Below are 19,994 nucleotides of genomic sequence, written 5' to 3'. Positions count from 1 at the left end.
ACTTAAGTACTATTGATTGTACAGATGAACGTGGTACCTTCAGGCATTTGGAAATTGCCAGACTTGGACAACTACAAATACCTAGGGTGTCTGGTTAGACTGGAAACTCTCCTTCCAGACTCACATTAAGCATCTCCAATCCAAAATTAAATCTAGAATCGTCTTCCTATTTCGCAACAAAGCCTCCTTCACTCATGCTGCCAAACATACCCTCGTAAAACTGACTATCCTACCAATCCTTGACTTCGTTAATGTCATTTACAAAACAGCCCCCAACACTCTACTCAGCAAACTGGATGTAGTCTATCACAGTGCCATCCAGTTTATCACCAAAGCCCCATATACTGCCCACCACTGCAACCTGTATGCTCTCGTTGGCTGGCCCTCACTACATATCTATCGCCAAACCCACTGGCTCCAGGTCTTTACTAGGTAAAGCTCCACCTTATCTCAGGTCACTGGTCACCATAGCAACACCCACCTGTAGCATGCGCTCCAGCTGGTATATTGCACTGGTCATCCCCAAAGCCAACACTTCCTTTGGCCGCCTTTCCTTACAGTTCTCTGCTGCCAATGACTGGAACGAATTGCAAAAATCTCTGAAGCTGGAGTCTTATATCTCCCTTTCTAACTTTAAACATCAGCTGTCAGAGCAGCTTACCGATCACTGTACCTGTACACAGCCAATCTGTAAATACCACATCCAACTACCTCATCCCCATATTATTACTTACCCTCTTGTTCTTTTGCACCCCAGTATCTCTACTTGCACATCATCATCTGCACATATATCATTCCAGTATTAATGCTGAATTGTAATTATTTTCGCCTCTATGGCCTATTTTTTGCCTACCTCCATACTCTTCTACATTTGCACACACTGTACATAGATTTTTCAAATTTTCTTTTATTTTGTGTTATTAACTCTGCTGTTGTTTTTGTCGCACTGCTTTGCTTTATCTTGGCCAGGTCGCAGTTGTAAATGATAAATTGTTCTCAACTGGCCTACCTGGTTAAATTAAAATAAAACAAATATTTAAACAGCAGCAGTTTATTTTATTTATCGCTTACTTTTTTAGGGATTTTCTTAAAACTGCATTGTTGGTTAAAGGCTTGTAAGTAAGCATTCCACTATAAGGTCTACACCGGTTGTATTCGGCGCATGTGACAAGTAAAATTTGATTTGTCACGGCCCACCGGTCACATATGAAGTCTGGTGGTCATCCTTTATACTGTATATCCAGATTTGTCCTCAGTGTCATTTTTTTAAGCTAATCAATCTAACTTGGTGTTACTACTAGAGGGGATTTTGAGCTCCACACACACTTTGTGTAACCATTATTAACTCAGGACATTCAAGTCTACAATAAAACCTACACATCATTCTTTCCACTGTCATACTCTCAGTGCTGTCTATAATTCAACTGCACATAATGTTTACCCTCAATTGATATAGTACAGTCAGCAGTAGAGAGAGCACAGGGAAGGAAGAGAGAAAGGCTTAGCTGTCTCAAAATGCATGCAAAGACAAAGGAAAATGAATGCCTCCCTACTGTCACGTATACAAATCCACCTACCACAAATACAGACTTTACTGAGCAGCTGTGTGCTCTGTTGACCGTGTGTGTGTGTGTGTGTGTGTGTGTGTGTGTGTGTGTGTGTGTGTGTGTGTGTGTGTGTGTGTGTGTGTGTGTGTGTGTGTGTGTGTGTGTGTGTGTGTGTGTGTGTGTGTGTGTGTGTGTGTGTGTGTGTGTGTGTGTGTGTGTGTGTGTGTGTGTGTGTGTGTGTGTGTGTGTGTGTGTGTGTGTGTGTGTGCCCAATCTCAGCCAGCCAGCTCCACTCTTATCCTGGTCCTATGTGGCTCCTTTCAGTCTGCACATTCACTTAGAGCCCACAGCAGCAGCAATGTTAGTCTGGGAAAGGAGAGGCTAAGATATCTAGGGCTGTGGCCAGGAATGAGGCTTGGGACTGAAGCTTTGACTAGAGTTGTAGCCTACTCACAGGGAGCTGTGTCTAGGTTAGCTCGCCCTGTCTAACGCCTTCTTAGGCAGCCCGGCAGAGAGCCGGTAGCCCTTGTCTCTCAGCCCAGTCGCTCCTCTTTCCCGGACTTTCCTCTCTCCTCCCCCACTAAGAACAGGCTGTGCTGACCGTCCAGGAATCAACACCACACTAACCCTCTCCCTTCCCCCTTGGGTCGGTTCCTACCTCGAGTGTAGCCTCTTGCTGGCCAGATCCTGGTCAACAGTGTTAGCAGACTGAGCCATGGGCAGCCTCCTCCAGTAGCTAACCCTTCACAAATATTTCCTCCAGCTGCTCAAGACTTCCCAGTGCTGCAACTGCGTCCTTCCCAGCAGCTCTCTCTACCTCTCTCTCTCCCTCCCTCTCTCTCTCTCTCTCTCCTTCCCTCTCTCTCAGCACAGAAATGGCAGCTGCTGAGGAAGTGAGGTATTGTGCAAATACATCCATATAGGGCAAGCTCCTCCCCTGTTGCTGACATCACAGAGCAGAGCGTGATGCATGTTTGGTGTGAGTATGAGGGAGGGAGGGAACAAGCAGGGCTGCTGACTGCAAAAGGGGAAATCCCAATGTCTCTGTCTGATACATAGGTCACACACGTACACACTTATGGGCACACACACTCACATGAATGCAAGCACGCGCACAAACACACACACACACACACACACACACACACACACACACACACACACACAGAGGCTCTTTTTCTCACTCTTCTCTTTGTTCTCTTACTCTGTCTTACTGTATGCTGAGCGATAGCGTTTTTCTGGTCTCATTTGAAAGCACATAGCTCAACCTGGGTGTTTCCCACAGGGTCCCTTCCCCAATTTGTCTTGCATCTATGCTTTTCCAGCTTCCTTTTCTCACCATCTTTTCACATGTTCAATTTAATCGTTTCCCCACATAATATAAAATCATTTCAGGTTATTTTCCTTTTAACTGTCATTATCTCTTGAGAAACATGTCAATAGACAAGTTACACTCCAGTAATCACTGCTTACTGAGTTGTCAGTCTGTGTTTATGGCAGGTTAGTAACAAGTATGTATGCATTGATTTGTATTTTTATTTTATTTAACTAGGCAAGTGAGTTAAGAACAAATTCTTATTTAAAATGACTGCCTACCGAGGACCAGTGGGTTAACTGCCAGATTTTAACCTTGTCAGCTCAGGGATTCAATCTCGCAACTTTGCGGTTACTGGCCCAATGCTCTAACCACAAGGCTACCTGCCGCATTATGGCAGCCCCCTAACTGCAAAAATTGCAAAAAAGATGCAGCAAAGATGCAGAAAGGCTAATCCATGCTTTGTCATAACTGACCTGTTCACCGGGCGTGCTACATGCTGTTATCAACCCTCTCTCTCCCTCTCCCTCTCTCCCTCCCTCTCTCTCCTTCTCTACCGCACCTGCTGTCGCAACCTTTGAATTCTCGGCTATGAAAAGCCAACTGACATTTACTCCTGAGGTGCTGACCTGTTGCACCCTCTACAACCACTGTGATTATTATTTGACACTGCTGGTTATCTATGAATGTTTGAACATCTTGAAGAAAGATCTGGCCTTAATGGCCATGTACTCTTATAATCTCCACCCGGCACTGCCAGAAAAGGACTGGCCAAACCTGAGAGCCCGGTTCCTCTCTAGGTTTCTTCCTAGGTTGAGCTAAAGGTGGTGGACCGACATCCAAGCTAATCTATCTTCCAGGCATGCAGAGATGCGTGTTGCCACCTGGGTGTCAGAAGGGGGGAGGAGAATAGTAGTTAAGTGTTATCCACATAGTAATTATAGGAGAGAACATGTGAGGATATTACAGAGGATATGACCAGTGACTTGGTGTATAGAGAGAAGAGGAGAGGACCAAGAACAAAGCCCTTGGGGACACCAGTAGTGAGAGTATATGGTAAAGACACAGATCCTCTCCACGTCACCTGGTAGGAGCAGCCTGCCAGGTAAGATGCATTCTAAGAGTGTGCAGAGCCTGAGACGCCCAGGCTTGGTAGGGTGGAGAGGAGGTTCTGATGGTTCACGGCATTGCAGTGGGTGGATAGATCTAGGAGGATGATAACAGGGGAGAGAGAGTCAGCTTTGGCAGTGCGGATAGCCTCCATGAAACAGAGAAGACCAGACTCAGTTGAGTGACCAATCTTGAAACCTGACTGGTTACGGTCAAGAGGATCATTCTGAGAGAGATAGAAAGGGAGTTAGTCAGAGACAGCATACTCATAAGCATAAGTATTTTAAAAATAAAAGAAAGAAGGGATATTGGTCTAAAGTTTTTTTTATTTCAGAGGGGTCAAGTATTTATTTCTATTTTCTTTTTTTGAAATGTTGGGGTCGATCAGCTTTAACTTTGCGGATAGATTGTAGCTTTCATCAATGCAAATGTCTGCATCATTTCCAATCCCCCATATATTTTTGGGTTAAATATACACTGCTCAAAAAAATAAACGGAACACTAAAATAACACATCCTAGATCTGAATGAATGAAATATTCTTATTAAATACTTTTTTCTTTACATAGTTGAATGTGCTGACAACAAAATCACACAAAAATTATTAATGGAAATCAAATTTATCAACCCATGGAGGTCTGAATTTGGAGTCACTCAAAATTAAAGTGGAAAACCACACTACAGGCTGATCCAACTTTGATGTAATGTTCTTAAAACAAGTCAAAATGAGGCTCAGTAGTGTGTGTGGCCTCCACGTGCCTGTATGACCTCCCTACAACGCCTGGGCATGCTCCTGATGAGGTGGCGGATGGTCTCCTGAGGGATCTCCTCCCAGACCTGGACTTAAGTATCTGCCAACTACTGGACAGTCTGTGGTGCAACGTTGGTGAATGGAGCGAGACATGATATCCCAGATGTGCTCAATTGGATTCAGGTCTGGGGAACGGACGGGCCAGTCCATAGCATCAATGCCTTCCTCTTGCAGGAACTGCTGACACACTCCAGCCACATGAGGTCTAGCATTGTCTTGCATTAGGAGGAACCCAGGGCCAACCGCAGCTCGCATTGATGTGCCATCCTGGATGAGCTGCACTACCTGAGCCACTTGTGTGGGTTGTAGACTCCGTCTCATGCTACCACTAGACTGAAAGCACCACCAGCATTCAAAAGTGACCAAAACATCAGCCAGGAAGCATAGGAACTGAGAAGTGGTCTGTGGTCACCACCTGCAGAACCACTTCTTTCTTGGGGTGTCTTGCTAACTGCCTATAATTTCCACCTGTTGTCTATTCCATTTGCACAACAGCATGTGAAATGTATTGTCAATCAGTGTTGCTTCCTAAGTGGACAGTTTGATTTCACAGAAGTGTGATTGACTTGGAGTTACATTGTGTTGTTTAAGAGTTCCCTTTATTTTTTTGAGCATACACCCCTAGCCAAATACATTTAAACTCAGTTGTTCACAATTCCTGGCATTTAATCCAAGTAAATATTCCCTGTCTTGGGTCAATTAGGATCACCACATTATTTAAAAAATGTTAAATGTCAGTATAATAGGAGAGAGAATGATTTATTTCAACTTTTATTTCTTTCATCACATTCCCAGTGTGTTAGAAGTGTACATACACTCAATTAGTATTTGGTAATCGTAGTTTGGCTTTTTTATGGTGGTTTTGGACCAGTGCTCTGAAAGGCTGAGATGCCTTTCAGATTAAGATGATAAAGGACTCGTTGTACTGTGGATATAGATACTTCTGTACCTGCTTCCTCCAGCATCTTCACAAGGTCCTTTACTGTTGTTCTGGGATTGATTTGCACTATTCACACCAAATAACGTTCATCTCTAGGAGGCAGAATGTGTCTCCTTCCTGAGCGGTATGGCGACTTCGTGGTCCCATGGTTTTTATACTTGCGTACTATTGTTTGTACAGATGAACGTGGTACCTTCAGGCATTTGGAAATTGCTCCCAAGGATGAACCAGACTTGTGGAGGTCTTTCGTTTTTTTCTTAAGTCTTGGCTGATTTCTTTTGATTTTCCCATGATGTCAAGCAAAGATGCACTGAGTTTGAAGGTAGGTCTTGAAATACATCCACAGGTACACCTCCAATTGACTCAACTTATTTAAATTAGCCTATCAGAAGCTTCTAAAGCCAAAACATAATTTTCTGTAATTTTCCAAGTTTTTGAAGGCACAGTGTATTGTGTATGTAAACTTCTGACCCACTGGAATTGTGATACAGTGAATTATAAGTGAAGTAATCCAACTTCAACTGTACATATATGTATATAAACTCAACAAATAAAGAAACGTCCCTTTTTCAGGACCCTGAAGGATAAGATAATTTGTAAAAATCGTAGAAATTTGTAAAATCCAAATAACTTCACAGATCTTCATTGTAAAGGGTTTAAACACTGTTTCCCATGCTTGTTCAATGAACTATTAACAATTAATGAACATGCATCTGTGGAACAGTTGTTAAGTCACTAACAGCTTACAGGCGGTAGGCAATTAAGGTCACAGTTATGAAACCTTAGGACACTAAAGAGGCCTTTCTACTGACTCTGAAAACACTAAAAGAAAGATGTCCAGGGTCCCTGCTCATCTGAGTGAAATTGTCTTAGGCATGCTGCAAGGAGGCATGAGGACTGCAGATGTGACCAAGGCAATAATTTGCAATGTCCGTACTGTGAGACGCCTAAGACAGTGCTACAGGGAGACAGGACAGACAGCTGATCGTCCTTACAGTGTCAGACCACGTGTAACAACACCTGCACAGGATCGGTACATCCGAACATCCCACCTGCGGGACAGGTACAGGATGGCAACAAAAACTTCCCGAGTTACACCAGGAACGCACAATCCTTCCATTAGTGCTCAGACTGCCCGCAATAGGCTGAGAGAGGCTGGACTGAGGGCTTGTAGGCCTGTTGTAAGACAGGTCCTCACCAGACATCACCGGCAACAACGTCGCCTATGGGCACAAACCCACCATTGCTGGACCAGACAAGACTGGCAAAAAGTGCTCTTCACTTATGAGTCGCGATTTTGTCTCACCTGGGGTGATGGTCAGATTCGCATGTATTGCGAAGAAATGAGCATTACACCAAGGCCTGTACTCTGGAGCGGGATCGATTTGGAGCTGGAGGGTCCATCATGGTCTGGAGCAGTGTGTCACAGCATCATCGGACTGAGCTTGCTGTCAATGCAGGCAATCTCAACGCTGTGCGTTACAGGGAATTCATCCTCTGCCCTCATGTGGTATCCTGTCTGCAGGCTCATCCTGACATGACCCTCCAGCATGACAATGCCATCAGCCATACTGCTCGTTCTGTGCATGATTTCCTGCAAGACAGGAATGTCAGTGTTCTGCCATGGCCAGCAAAGAGTCCGGATCTCAGTTCCATTGAGCATGTCAGGGACCTGTTGGATCGGAGGGTGAGGGCTTGGGCCATTCCCCCCAGAAATGTCCGGGAACTTGCAGGTGCCTTGGTAGAAGAGTGGGGTAACATCTCACAGCAAGAACAGGCAAATCTGGTGCAGTCCATGAGGAGGAGATGCACTGCAGTACTTAATGCAGCTGGTGGCCACACCAGATACTGACTGTTACTTTTGATTTTGACCCCTCCTTTGTTCAGGGACACATTATTCCATTTCTGTTAGTCACATGTCTGTGGAACTTGTTCAGTTTAAGTCTCAGTTGTTGAATTTTGTTATATTCATACAAATATTTACGCGTGTTAAGTTTGCTAAAAATAAACGCAGTTGACAGAGGATGTTTCTTTTTTTGCTGAGTTTAGATATCTTGTTAAAATATATTTTTCTTTCTTATTTCCCACAAACCCTATAACCCCTCCCTTAATTGGAGCAAGCGAATAAACAACAACACTTTGGCTTCTACTTCCAGCTCATACATACTATATACATTTTACTGACACAATCTATTTAACAATAGTTAAAAAAAAAATGTTTTTATTCTTGGCCTTCTTCTAACCTCCACATCTCCCCTTTACGTCTGATGTCCATCCAGTTTATATATTTGACATATATTTTTCAACTGTGCTGTGATGCTTCACAAATGTTCTGAACCTTTATATTCTCATAGTTTCTACAGATTGTAAATTAAAGATAAACATTTTTGCTAAAAGTATTATTATATTATTGATTGATTGTCTATGACTTTTCAAATCACCCAGTATTGCTATCTGCAGCGTCAGCTGCAGGTAAGTGTTGCAATTCTTCAGCCATTCCTGGACCTGTGACCAAAAACGAGCTACATATGGACACTACCAAAATAAATGATCTAATGACTCTGCCTCCTCACAGCAGAATCTGCAGAGCTGGGAAGGTTGTATCCCCCATATATTTAACATTCTATTGGTTGCAATACTTTTGTATAATCATTTAAATTAAGTTTGGAATCTGGTATTATTTTGCATGTCAAATTATAAACCATGTGCCATGGAATCGTTACATTGAAAATCTCTTCCCAAATATTTTGTAATCTATATGACACAAATGTCATTTTTTTGGTCCTGAAATGAAACGGGTATATATTTTTGTTTATCACAATTTTCTTTAACCTCTACGGTAACAGTGTACCTAAACCGGGATGGTTGTTGCTAACATGCGCTAATGTGACTCAAATGACATTGTATACAGCAGCTAACTTTCCGATACAGAGACATGTCTTATATGGGCAGAAAGATTCAATTACTGTTAATCTAACTGCAGTTTCCAATGAACAGCAGCTATTACAGTAAATAAAGACCATGCTATTGTTTGAGGAGAGGGCACAACAACAAAGAACTTTTATCACGGCAACTGGTTTGATACATTCACCTCTGAAGGTAAATTGCCTACTTACATTCAGTCATCTTGCTCTGATTTGTCATCCTGAAGGTCCCTGAAAATGTGGTATAGTTTTGTTTGATAAAATCAATTTTTATGTTCAAATGTAGGAACTGGGTCTACAGTTTGAACCCACTGCTGTCTCTGGCTCCACACCCACCCCACCTCTAGATGTGAGAAAGTTAGTGTATCATCTATCACGTATGACAATCCTGGGAGTGTGTAAACTTAAATATTTTATTACTATAGCGTTTTTATATGTTCTCTATAGTTATGTACTTTCAAACTTTAATTGTCACATGCCCCAGATACAACAACTGTTGACCTTTCCATTAAATGCTTACTTACAAGCCCTTAACCAACAGTGCAGTTCAAGAAGAGTTAAGAAAATATTTACCAAATAAACTAAATAAAAAAATAAAAATAGTAAATAGTAACACAATAACACAACAATAACAAGGCTATATACAGGAGGTACAGGTACAGAGTCAGAGTGCGGGGGTACAGGTTAGTTGAGGCAATTTGTACATGTAGGTAAGGGTAAAGTGACTATGCATAGACAATAAACAGTGGATAGCAGCAATGTACAAAACAAATGGGGGGGTCAATGTAATATTCCGGTAGCCATTTGATTAATTGTTCAGCAGTCCTATGGTTTGGCGGTAGATGCTGTAAAGGAGCATTTTGGTGCTAGACTTCGCGCTCTGGTAACGCTTGCGTACGCACAGTTACCATACCAGGCGGTGATACAACCGGTCAGGATGCTCTCGATGGTGCTGCTGTAGAACGTTTTGAGGATCTGAGAACCCATGCCACGAATGTTCAGTCTCCCGAGGGAGAAAAGGTGTTGTAGTGCCCTCTTCACGACTGTCTTGGTGTGTTTGGACCATGATAGTTTGTTGGTGGACACCAAGGAACGTGAAAATCTCTGACCACTTCCATATTGAGCGAGTCACTGGTGCTTCCTGCTTTAGTTTTTGCTTGTAAGCAGGAAACAGGAGGATAGAATTATGGTCAGATTTGCCAAATGGAGGGCAGGGGAGAGCATTGTATGCATCTCTGTGTGTGGAGTAAATGTGTTGCTGGTAAAAATTTGGTGAAACTGATTTAAGTTTGCCTAGATGAAAGTCCAGTAGGAGCAACGCTTCTGAGTGAGCATTTTCTTGTTTGCTTACGGCCTTATAGAGTTGGTTGAGTGTGGTCTTAGTGCCAGCATTGGTCTGTGGTGGTAAATAGATGGCTATGAATAATATAGAAGAGAACTCTCTTAGTAGATAGTGTGGCCTACAGCTTATCATAAGGTACTCTACCTCAGGCAAGCAATACCTTGAGACTTCCTTAATATTAAACATCGCGTACCAGCTGTTATTGGCAAAAAGACACACACACCCACCCCTCGTCTTACCAGACGTAGCTTCTCTGTTCTGCCGGTGCATGGAAAATCCCTCCAGCTCTATATTTTCTGTGTCGTCATTCAGCCACGACTCGGTGAAACTAAGAACTGTAATATCTTATATGTCCCGTTGGTAGGATACTTGTAATTGTAGGTCATCAATTTTATTTTCCAATGATTGCATGTTAGCAAGTAGAATGGATGGCCGTGAGAGTTTACTTGCTCACCTATGGATTATCAGAGGGCAGCCCAATCTGCATCCTCTTTTCCTCCGTCTTTTCTTCACGCAAATGACGGGGATTTGGGCCTGTTCCCGGGAGAGCAGTATATCCTTCTCGTCGGACTCGTTAAAGGAAAATGCTTCTTCCAGTTTGTGGTGAGTAATCACTGTTCTGATGTCCAGAAGTTATTTTCAGTCATAAGAGACAGTAGCAGCAACATTATGTACAAAATAATAATACATTTAAAAAGGTAGAAACAATGTAAAAAAATAAGGCACAAAAATAGCAAAACTGGTTAGGAGCATGTAAAACATCAGCCATCCTCTTCGGCGCCATCTTAGCATCTTAGCATCAATTGACCAATTCAGCACATCTGGACAAACTCCTGGCAGACTTGATACAAAATATTGTTCAGTAATGTAATTCTTTGCTGGATCAGTCTGAAACTTTGCTCACACACTGATGCCATCTGGTGGCCAAAATCTAAATTACACCTAGACTCGTATCAGAAAATATGGCATTTCTCTTGCATTTCAAAGATGTAACAAAAAAAAATGAAAATACATGTTTTTTTGTTTGTATTATCTTTTACCAGATCTAATGTGTTATGTTCTCCTACATTCATTTCACATTTCCACAAACTTCAAAGTGTTTCCTTTCAAATGTTATCAATAATTTGCATATCCTTGATTCAGGTCTTTACAGTTACAGTTGAAGTCGGAAGTTTACATACACTTAGATTGGAGTCATTAAAACAAGTTTTTCAACCTCCTCCACAAATTTATTGGCAAGTCGGTAAGGACATCTACTTTGTGCATGACACAAGTCATTTTTCCAACAATTGTTCACAGACAGATTATTTCACTTATAATTCACTGTATCATAATTCCAGTGGGTCAGAAGTTTACATACACTAAGTTGACTGTGCCTTTAAACAGCTTGGAAAATTCCAGAAAACGATGTCATGTCTTTAGAAGCTTCTGATAGGCTAATTAACATCATGTGAGTCAATTGGAGGTGTACCTGTGGATGTATTTCAAGGCCTACCTTCAAACTCAGTGCCTCTATGCTTGACATCATGGGAAAATCAAAAGAAATCAGCCAAGACCTAAGAAAAGAAATTGTAGACCTCAAATCTGGTTCATCCTTGGGAGCAATTTCCAATGACTGAAGGTGCCATGTTCATCTGTACAAACAATAGTACGCAAGTATACACACCATGGAACCACGCAGCCGTCATACCGCTCAGGAAGGAGACGTGTTCAGTCTCCTAGAGATGAAAGTACTTTGGTGAAAAATCAATCCCAGAACAACAGCAAAGGACCTTGTGAAGATGCTGAAGGAAACAGGTACAGAAGTATCTATATCCACAGTAAAACGAGTCCTTTATCGACATAACCTGAAAGACCGCTCAGCAAGGAAGAAGCCACTGCTCCAAAACCGCCATAAAAAAAGACAGACTACAGTTTGCAACTGCACATTGGGACAAAGGTCGTACTTTTTGGAGAAATGTCCAAAAAGTACAAGAAGAACACCATCCCAACCGTGAAGCATGGGGGTGGCAGCATCATGTGTGGGGGTGCTTTGCTGAAAGAGGGACTGGTGCACTTCACAAAATAGATGGCATCATGAGGAGGTGAAATTATGTGTATATATTGAAGCAACATCTCAACACATCAGTCAGGAAGTTAAAGCTTAGTCGCAAATTGGTCTTCCAAATGGACAATGACCCCAAGCATACTTCCAAAGTTGTGGCAAAATGGCATAAGGACAACAAAGTCAAGGTATTGGAATGGCCATCACAAAGCCCTGATCTCAATCCTGTAGAAAATTCAAAGGCAGAACTGAAAAAGCATGTGCGAGCAAGGAGGCCTACAAACCTGACTCAGTTACACCGGCTCTTGTCAGGAAGAATGGGCCAAAATTCCCCCAACTTATTGTGGGAAGCTTGTGGAAGGCTACCCAAAACGTGTACACTTCTAACAGACCTGAATCCAATCGAGAATCTGTGGAAAGAACTGAAAACTGCTGTTCACAAATGCTCTCCATCCAACCTCACTGAGCTCGAGCTGTTTTGCAAGGAGGAATGGGAAAAAATGTCAGTCTCTCAATGTGCAAAACTGATAGAGACATACCCCAAGCGACTTACAGCTGTAATCGCAGCAAAAGGTGGCGCTACAAAGTATTAACTTAAGGGGGCTGAATAATTTTGCACGCCCAATTTTTCAGTTTTTGATTTGTTAAAAAAGTTTGAAATATCCAATAAATGTCGTTCCACTTCATGATTGTGTCCCACTTGTTGTTGATTCTTCACAAAAAAATACAGTTTTATATCTTTATGTTTGAAGCCTGAAATGTGGCAAAAGGTCGCAAAGTTCAAGGGGGCCGAATACTTTCGCAAGGCACTGTATATGCCAATTATGTGATGGTCCGACCTCATTCTGTCCCCTATCAACGCTTTTTAAACGTTTGGTGTTGGGGGGACTGAGTGTTGGTTTCTTGAGGAGGGGAGCGACATTTTGAAGTCAGAGGGGACGCAGGGCTGAATTGATGAGGGAAATGAGGAATGGGAGAAGGTTTCCAGAGATGGTCTGGACAAGCGAGGAGGGGATGGGTCGAACGGGTAGGTTTTCGGGTGGCCGTGTGGCCGATACCTCTAAAGAGAGACAGGAGGAAAAGTTCAAGGCATAAGGTAGTTCTGTGCGAGTGGGACCAGTGGAGAGGTTGAAGAAGGGGGAGGGGGTGAGGGATTAAGGAGGTAGGAGATGGTGGAAAAGAGTTTCCTCGGGTCTTGACACACTGTAGATCTCACTAATAATAGTATTTTGTGCATGTGTCCCGTTTGCTATGTTGACAGACTATATATGAAACATAATGGGTATGTGTGTTCTTTTCTCAGCCATGTATGTTGACACACTGAATGTGTGTTTGTTTATCCACCGGTACCTTTTTCACAAGTATTGCTTCTATTTTCTCGTGACTAAATGCTATCTGTTCTCAATGAATATGGAAAACTGAATAAACTGAAAACACAAACTAACAATAGGACTGGACTCATGAGGAGCATGTGAGATGTGTTTGCTTATATGGTTAAAAGTGCTTGAGAACAGACTTTTATATTTGAATGTGTTGCGATTCACAAAATAATGGATTGCAAATAAGCTGTCCATTAAGAATGACCCACAGGTTCCCACCCAAATACTAAATCATCACCAGTGATTTTGTCACTGAATGAGTTTTAGGTCTGCTGGAAAAGTCATCCAAAGCTCATTACAGGCTTGCTACACAAAAGTATGGTTGAGGTGAGCTTTAAAATCCTCTGGTTCATTCAACCTAGAGCCTAGTCTGGCTCATTTCCATTCTGAACGAAGGAGGTAAACGCTTGAGCAGGAGGCTTCAGGTGGGTAGTATTTTAGAGGGCTCATAGGCTAGCTAGTAGCTACACTGCACAAATATTCTGACATTGAATGTCTGTGGTTAGCACTCTTATAGTTGTGGTTAGCTCTCTCATAGTTGTTGTTGTCTTGTTGACGAATCTGAGATACAGTATGTGCTCCACCCAGGGAAACAGGGGTTTGGTCCATAGTAAACCAGTTAAATAGATTTGGCGACAGGTTATTCCGTGGTTAGCAGAGTGCCAATGAGCTCCAGGGCTGTTTTTTATGCCACTAATTGTGTCTCCAGCCTCAGCATGGTTTCCTCATCAGGATTGCGCTTATGAGCCCCGCTTAGTAACATTGCTTTGGAATGACGGGGGGAAGGATATAGAGGCCATTGTTTGAAATGCTGTGGTGGAACAAAACAAGCCCTTGAGACTTAGTGGGCAGGAATTTAGTGTATGCATAAATAATGTTGGTATTTGGTATTTTATTAGGATCCCCATTAGCTGTTGCGAAAGCAGCAACTACTCTTCCTGGGGTCCACACAACAACATTCATTATGGTTTGATGACTTAGGCCTGTGTGGTAGGAAAATCTGCCCCCCTCCTTTTATGAAATGATATAACAAATTCTGAATAAAATTAATTTAATTTAATGATACCACCATATAGCTAAATATTTCCAAAGCATCAATGCCACTATTAATCTCATTTCGCTCATCACGCATTCACTTTGGGAAATCGATTAAGCTGATCCACTGTGCGGCGGGCTACGTTCCGTGACGTAAACAGGCAAAAGCAGTGCGGGAGGAGCACCCTTCTCAAATAGATTCAGAAAGATATCTCTTTTACACAAAAATATGTTTTAATTTTGTAGCTATTTTTCATTTGGGTAGGTGGATAAATCATTCACGTTTGCATGTGAAAACACAATCTTATTGATTACTGCACAAGCTTAAGCTACGTCGCCTTCTGCCAAAACACTGCACTTTATCACGATCGTTGAAATAAATGGACCAAGGCGCAGCGTACGTAGAGTTCCACATGTTTAATTGAAACGAAACTCACAAAAACAATAAAGAGCTAACCGAACCGTGAAGTCATGGAGTGCTCACAGGCCACTACACACAAACAAGATCCCACAAAACACAGTGGGGGAAATGGCTGCCTAAATATGATCCCCAATCAGAGACAACGATAGACAGCTGCCTCTGATTGGGAACCATACCAGGCCCACCCAAGTCACACCCCGACCAAACCAACATAGAGAATAAAAGGCTCTCTATGGTCAGGGCGTAACACACCTGCCTCATGCCGGGGAGGCAGCTCAATTACAAAATGAATGCAATCCATGCTAACCCGGTTCACCAGGGGTAGTAGGCCCGGGGCATTAATCGAATCCCCTCATTGGGTTGAGGGGAAGGGTGTGAATTGGGACAATGGTGGGGGTGCCTTACTGGCAGATAACCCTGGTGCTTGGTGCTTGCCTTGGTAATTGCCTACATAGCAGCAAGGGGAACTTCCCCTCCCTGCCTTCAGGCTATGCTTAAACCATACATCCCAACCGAGCACTCAACCTCTGGTCTCTTGGCAGTCCCTGGATCAGGGCTCAGGGGTCAAAGTCACCATTACAGAGAATGGATTATGTCACGTTGACTGAGTAGTTTCACTTGAACGACCTTCCAAGATGGAGTTACAAGTGGGGAACTCTGAGAAAATGTTGTTGCCAATTTGTGACTTTTCCCCACTGACCTTTCACCTTTTCAAACAAAAGATGACAACAAATCTGTTTTTGACAACTACCTTATCAATATGGATAATGTAGCTAGTTTGAACATATTGTCAATGTTAAGCAAACTATCTAACTTCTTATCGTTGAAGAATTGTTCCCACTTCAAAAACACTTGAACACAATCATGTTGGATTGATGTCTTCCCACTTCCTAGTTTCCCATTTCTCACAAGCACGTGAAGCCAGCATTAGATTCAAGGGACTGTTGCTTTCTTGGCGAGATGTTGCGTGGCATGACAAGTGTGACTCATGCTAACAGTCTCCCCATTCCTCCTCCTCTTCTCTTCTCCTCATCCTACTTTTCATTCAGTTATTTCCATGGATCTCTGGATACAATGAGGAAATTGCAAAGACATGGCATCATGAGTCATGATTATTTCATGGGATACCAGCATATGATGTGAGAACCTAAAGTCATTTGTACTAAAACAGACATTAAACTACAATATGTAAACATGTAATAATTCAGTGTAACAATCAAGCGATAAGAGGTGTAATACATTATACATTTTTTATTTTAGTGAGTATGGCCAATCCTCTTTTTGGTGAGCTGAAACAACATAAACAAACAATATAAGCTAGTCTCAAATATGACTCACATGGCCTATCTATATGTTCTACCATTCTAATCTGAACAAATACTTGAGAATCGAAATAGAACCCACAAATAGAACAGGCAGAAATGGTATTCACTTCCATTTCTGGATGTATAAAACCTGTGTAAATATGTAACGCCACAGGGAGGCACCAAAGATCTATATCCTGATTGGAGAGAAACAAGTAGAACCAGGAAGTCAGGAACGAAGAGAAGAATCAAGGGCTATTTTAACATCTGTGTTCAAGTGTTTACTTCTCATTCACAACTCTTCAACAAAGATATTTACACAGGTATGTATTGTCAGAATTATCTTTGAATTAATGTTAAACTAAACTGCCTCATACGAATGTAGTTAATATTATTAGATTTTTTAAAAGTGATTATTTTATTATGCTGACCCAAATATGACCCATGACATCATATGGAAAGATTAATGCATAGCCCTTGTGTGTTAAACTGCAAACTTGGAAATCTTCCTGTTAAAATGATGGGGGCATATGAACGTTCTGTAGTCTTGTCCCATCACATCCTTTTTTAGATATACACTGCTCAAAAAAATAAAGGGAACACTAACATAACACATCCTAGATCTGAATGAATGAAATATTCTTATTAAATACTTTTTTTCTTTACATAGTTGAATGTAATGACAACAAAATCACACAAAAATTATCAATGGAAATCAAATTTATCAACCCATGGAGGTCTGGATTTGGAGTCACACTCAGAATTAAAGTGGAAAACCACACTACAGGCTGATTCAACTTTGATGTAATGTCCTTAAAACAAGTCAAAATGAGACTCAGTAGTGTGTGTGGCCTCCAAGTGCCTGTATGACCTCCCTACAACGCCTTGGCATGCTCCTGATGAGGGGGCGGATGGTCTCCTGAGGGATCTCCTCCCAGACCTGGGCTAAAGCATCCGCCAACTCCTGGACAGTCTGTGGTGCAACGTGGCGTTGGTGGATGGAGCGAAACATGATCTCCCAAATGTGCTCAATTGGATTCAGGTCTGGGGAATGGGTGGGCCAGTCCATAGCATCAATGCCTTCCTCTTGCAGGAACTGCTGACACACTCCAGCCACATGAGGTCTAGCATTGTCTTGCATTAGGAGGAACCCAGGGCCAACCGCACTAGCATATGGTCTCACAAGAGGTCTGAGGATCTCATCTCGGTACCTAATGGCAGTCATGTTACCTCTGGCGAGCACATGGAGGGCTGTGCGGCACCCCAAAGAAATTCCATCCCACACCATGACTGACCCACTGCCTAACCGGTCATGCTGGAGGATGTTGCAGGCAGCAGAACATTCTCCACGGCGTCTCCAGACTCTGTCACGTCTGTTACATGTGCTCAGTGTGAACCTGCTTTCATCTGTGAAGAGCACAGGGCGCCAGTGGCGAATTTGCCAATCTTGGTGTTCTCTGGCAAATGCCAAACGTCCTGCACGGTGTTGGGCTGTAAGCACAACCCTCACCTGTGGACGACGGGCCCTCATACCACCCTCATGGAGTCTGTTTCTGACCGTTTGAGCAGACACATGAACATTTGTTGCCTGCTGGAGGTCATTTTGCAGGGCTCTGTCAGTGCTCCTCCTGCTCCTCCTTGCACAAAGGCGGAGGTAGCGGTCCTGCTGCAGGGTTGTTGCCCTCCTACGGCCTCCTCCACGTCTCCTGATGTACTGGCCTGTCTCCTGGTAGCGCCTCCTTGCTCTGGACACTACACTGACAGACACAGCAAACCTTGCCACAGCTCACATTGATGTGCCATCCTGGATGAACTGCACTACCTGAGCCACTTGTGTGGGTTGTAGACTCCGTCTCATGCTACCACTAGAATGAAAGCACCGCCAGCATTCAAAAGTGACCAAAACATCAGCCAGGAAGCATAGGAACTGAGAAGTGGTCTGTGGTCACCACCTGCAGAACCACTCCTTTATTGGGGGTGTCTTGCTAATTGCCTATAATTTCCACCTGTTGTCTATTCCACTTGCACAACTGCATGTGAAATGTATTGTCAATCAGTGTTGCTTCCTAAGTGGACAGTTTGATTTCACAGAATTGTGATTGACTTGGAGTTACATTGGGTTGTTTAAGTGTTCCCTTTATTTTTTTGAGCAGTGTATTTCAAATTACAATACAATAACAAAAAACATAGGACATCACTGCACGTAACAGTATGTTTTCTCTGAATAAACATAAAATAACATTAAAAGAAAAAAATCACAAGAATTTTCTTTCAAAAGTTAAATTACCTAAAATAAAATAAAGGCCAGGGGTTACAGTTGTAAAAATCAAATCACATTTTATTGGTCACATACACGTGATTAGCAGATGTTATTGCGGGTGTAGCGAAATGTTATGATTTTATTGGTCACATACACGTGATTAGCAGATGTTATTGCGGGTGTAGCGAAATGCTATGATTTTATTGGTCACATACACGTGATTAGCAGATGTTATTGCGGGTGTAGCGAAATGCTATGATTTTATTGGTCACATACACGTGATTAGCAGATGTTATTGCGGGTGTAGCGAAATGCTATGATTTTATTGGTCACATACACATGATTAGCAGAAAGTTATTGCGGGTGTAGCGAAATGCTATGATTTTATTGGTCACATACACGTGATTAACAGATGTTATTGCGGGTGTAGCAAAATGCTATGATTTTATTGGTCACATACACGTGATTAGCAGATGTTATTGCAGGTGCAGAGAAAACCTGTGATAGAGTTGTAAGAATACCGGGGTTTTTTGTTATTGAAAAATTCTAGAGATGTTATTAAATATTGGATTTCAAGTAAAAATATTTATTTGATTTGGGGACAGATTTCAAATATTTGTTTTTATGTATACACAATTTACCAGAGATAATAAAAAAATGAATGACTAATTCAGTAGTTTTGTTTTCATTTGAATAATAAAATATTACATCTTTCATTGTAAATACATGGGTCTTATTAATGAAATAAAAAAATGGAAATACTTAACCTAAGTGAGCAAGTCACACTCATAATAAATGGGTATAATAGTTTCCCCTTCATTATCACAGAAAAGGCATGTCCTCAACAAGTTATTACAAAGTAAATTTCTGATAAACAAAATTTGTGAGGGCACAACCAAGCTTTCTTCCATTCAATTTCAGTAATATATGCATTCCAGAAGAATGTCCCTCTGGGAGAGATCTTGTTCTTGGAGTTAAAAAGTAATTTTATGAATGTATTATTACATGTATTATCCAGCAGGGGGCAACCTTCTAACATGCATCTTTATTATATTTATTTATTTATGTAACCTTTATTTAACTAGGCAAGTCAGTTAAAAACAAATTCTTATTTACAATGACAGCCTACCAGGGAACAGCGGGTTAATTATTATTATTATTTTATTATACCATTATTTCAACAAGGAGCACAGACTGAGACCAAGGTCCCTTTTACAGCTGGGCCCTGCGTATACATGTTTGCACATACAGTTTAGGCACAATGATTTAAAAAACGAAACAAGACAAACAAAACGATCACAGATAATGCAAAAAAAAATACACCAACAGATTTCATTTACACATAGGTTATTCTATTAACAGCACAAGAACCTGCATTACCCGAAACAGCAATGCAAAAATTAAAATGAGCAAGGAGGACAAGAGTCTCAAGTTTAAGTTTAGTCTGCCGGCTATTCCATATGCAAGGAGCGTAACAGAAAAAGGTTTTAGGAATTCTGATTCTAATATTGATGAGTGATGAAAATAAGATGGTAGCTTATACAGAAGTGCTTTATAGTCAAA

The 19,994-nt window shown here is 41.9% G+C and overlaps 1 protein-coding gene across 1 annotated transcript in view; it reads right to left on the bottom strand.

Moving 5' to 3' along the window:
- LOC135544446 (G-protein-signaling modulator 1-like) overlaps positions 1 to 2,412 on the bottom strand; it is an 82,810-nt gene extending 80,398 nt beyond the window's left edge. The window contains exon 1 of the mRNA XM_064972054.1: positions 2,206 to 2,412. Coding sequence (XP_064828126.1) covers positions 2,206 to 2,264 — 59 coding nt within the window. The 5' untranslated portion in view covers positions 2,265 to 2,412. The remainder of the gene's footprint in view (positions 1 to 2,205) is intronic.
- Between the last annotated feature and the right edge of the window lie 17,582 nt (positions 2,413 to 19,994).

Source organism: Oncorhynchus masou, chromosome 8 (genome assembly GCF_036934945.1).
Source record: "Oncorhynchus masou masou isolate Uvic2021 chromosome 8, UVic_Omas_1.1, whole genome shotgun sequence".
NCBI lineage: Eukaryota > Metazoa > Chordata > Actinopteri > Salmoniformes > Salmonidae > Oncorhynchus > Oncorhynchus masou.
This window is presented reverse-complemented; position numbering and strand designations above follow the sequence as displayed.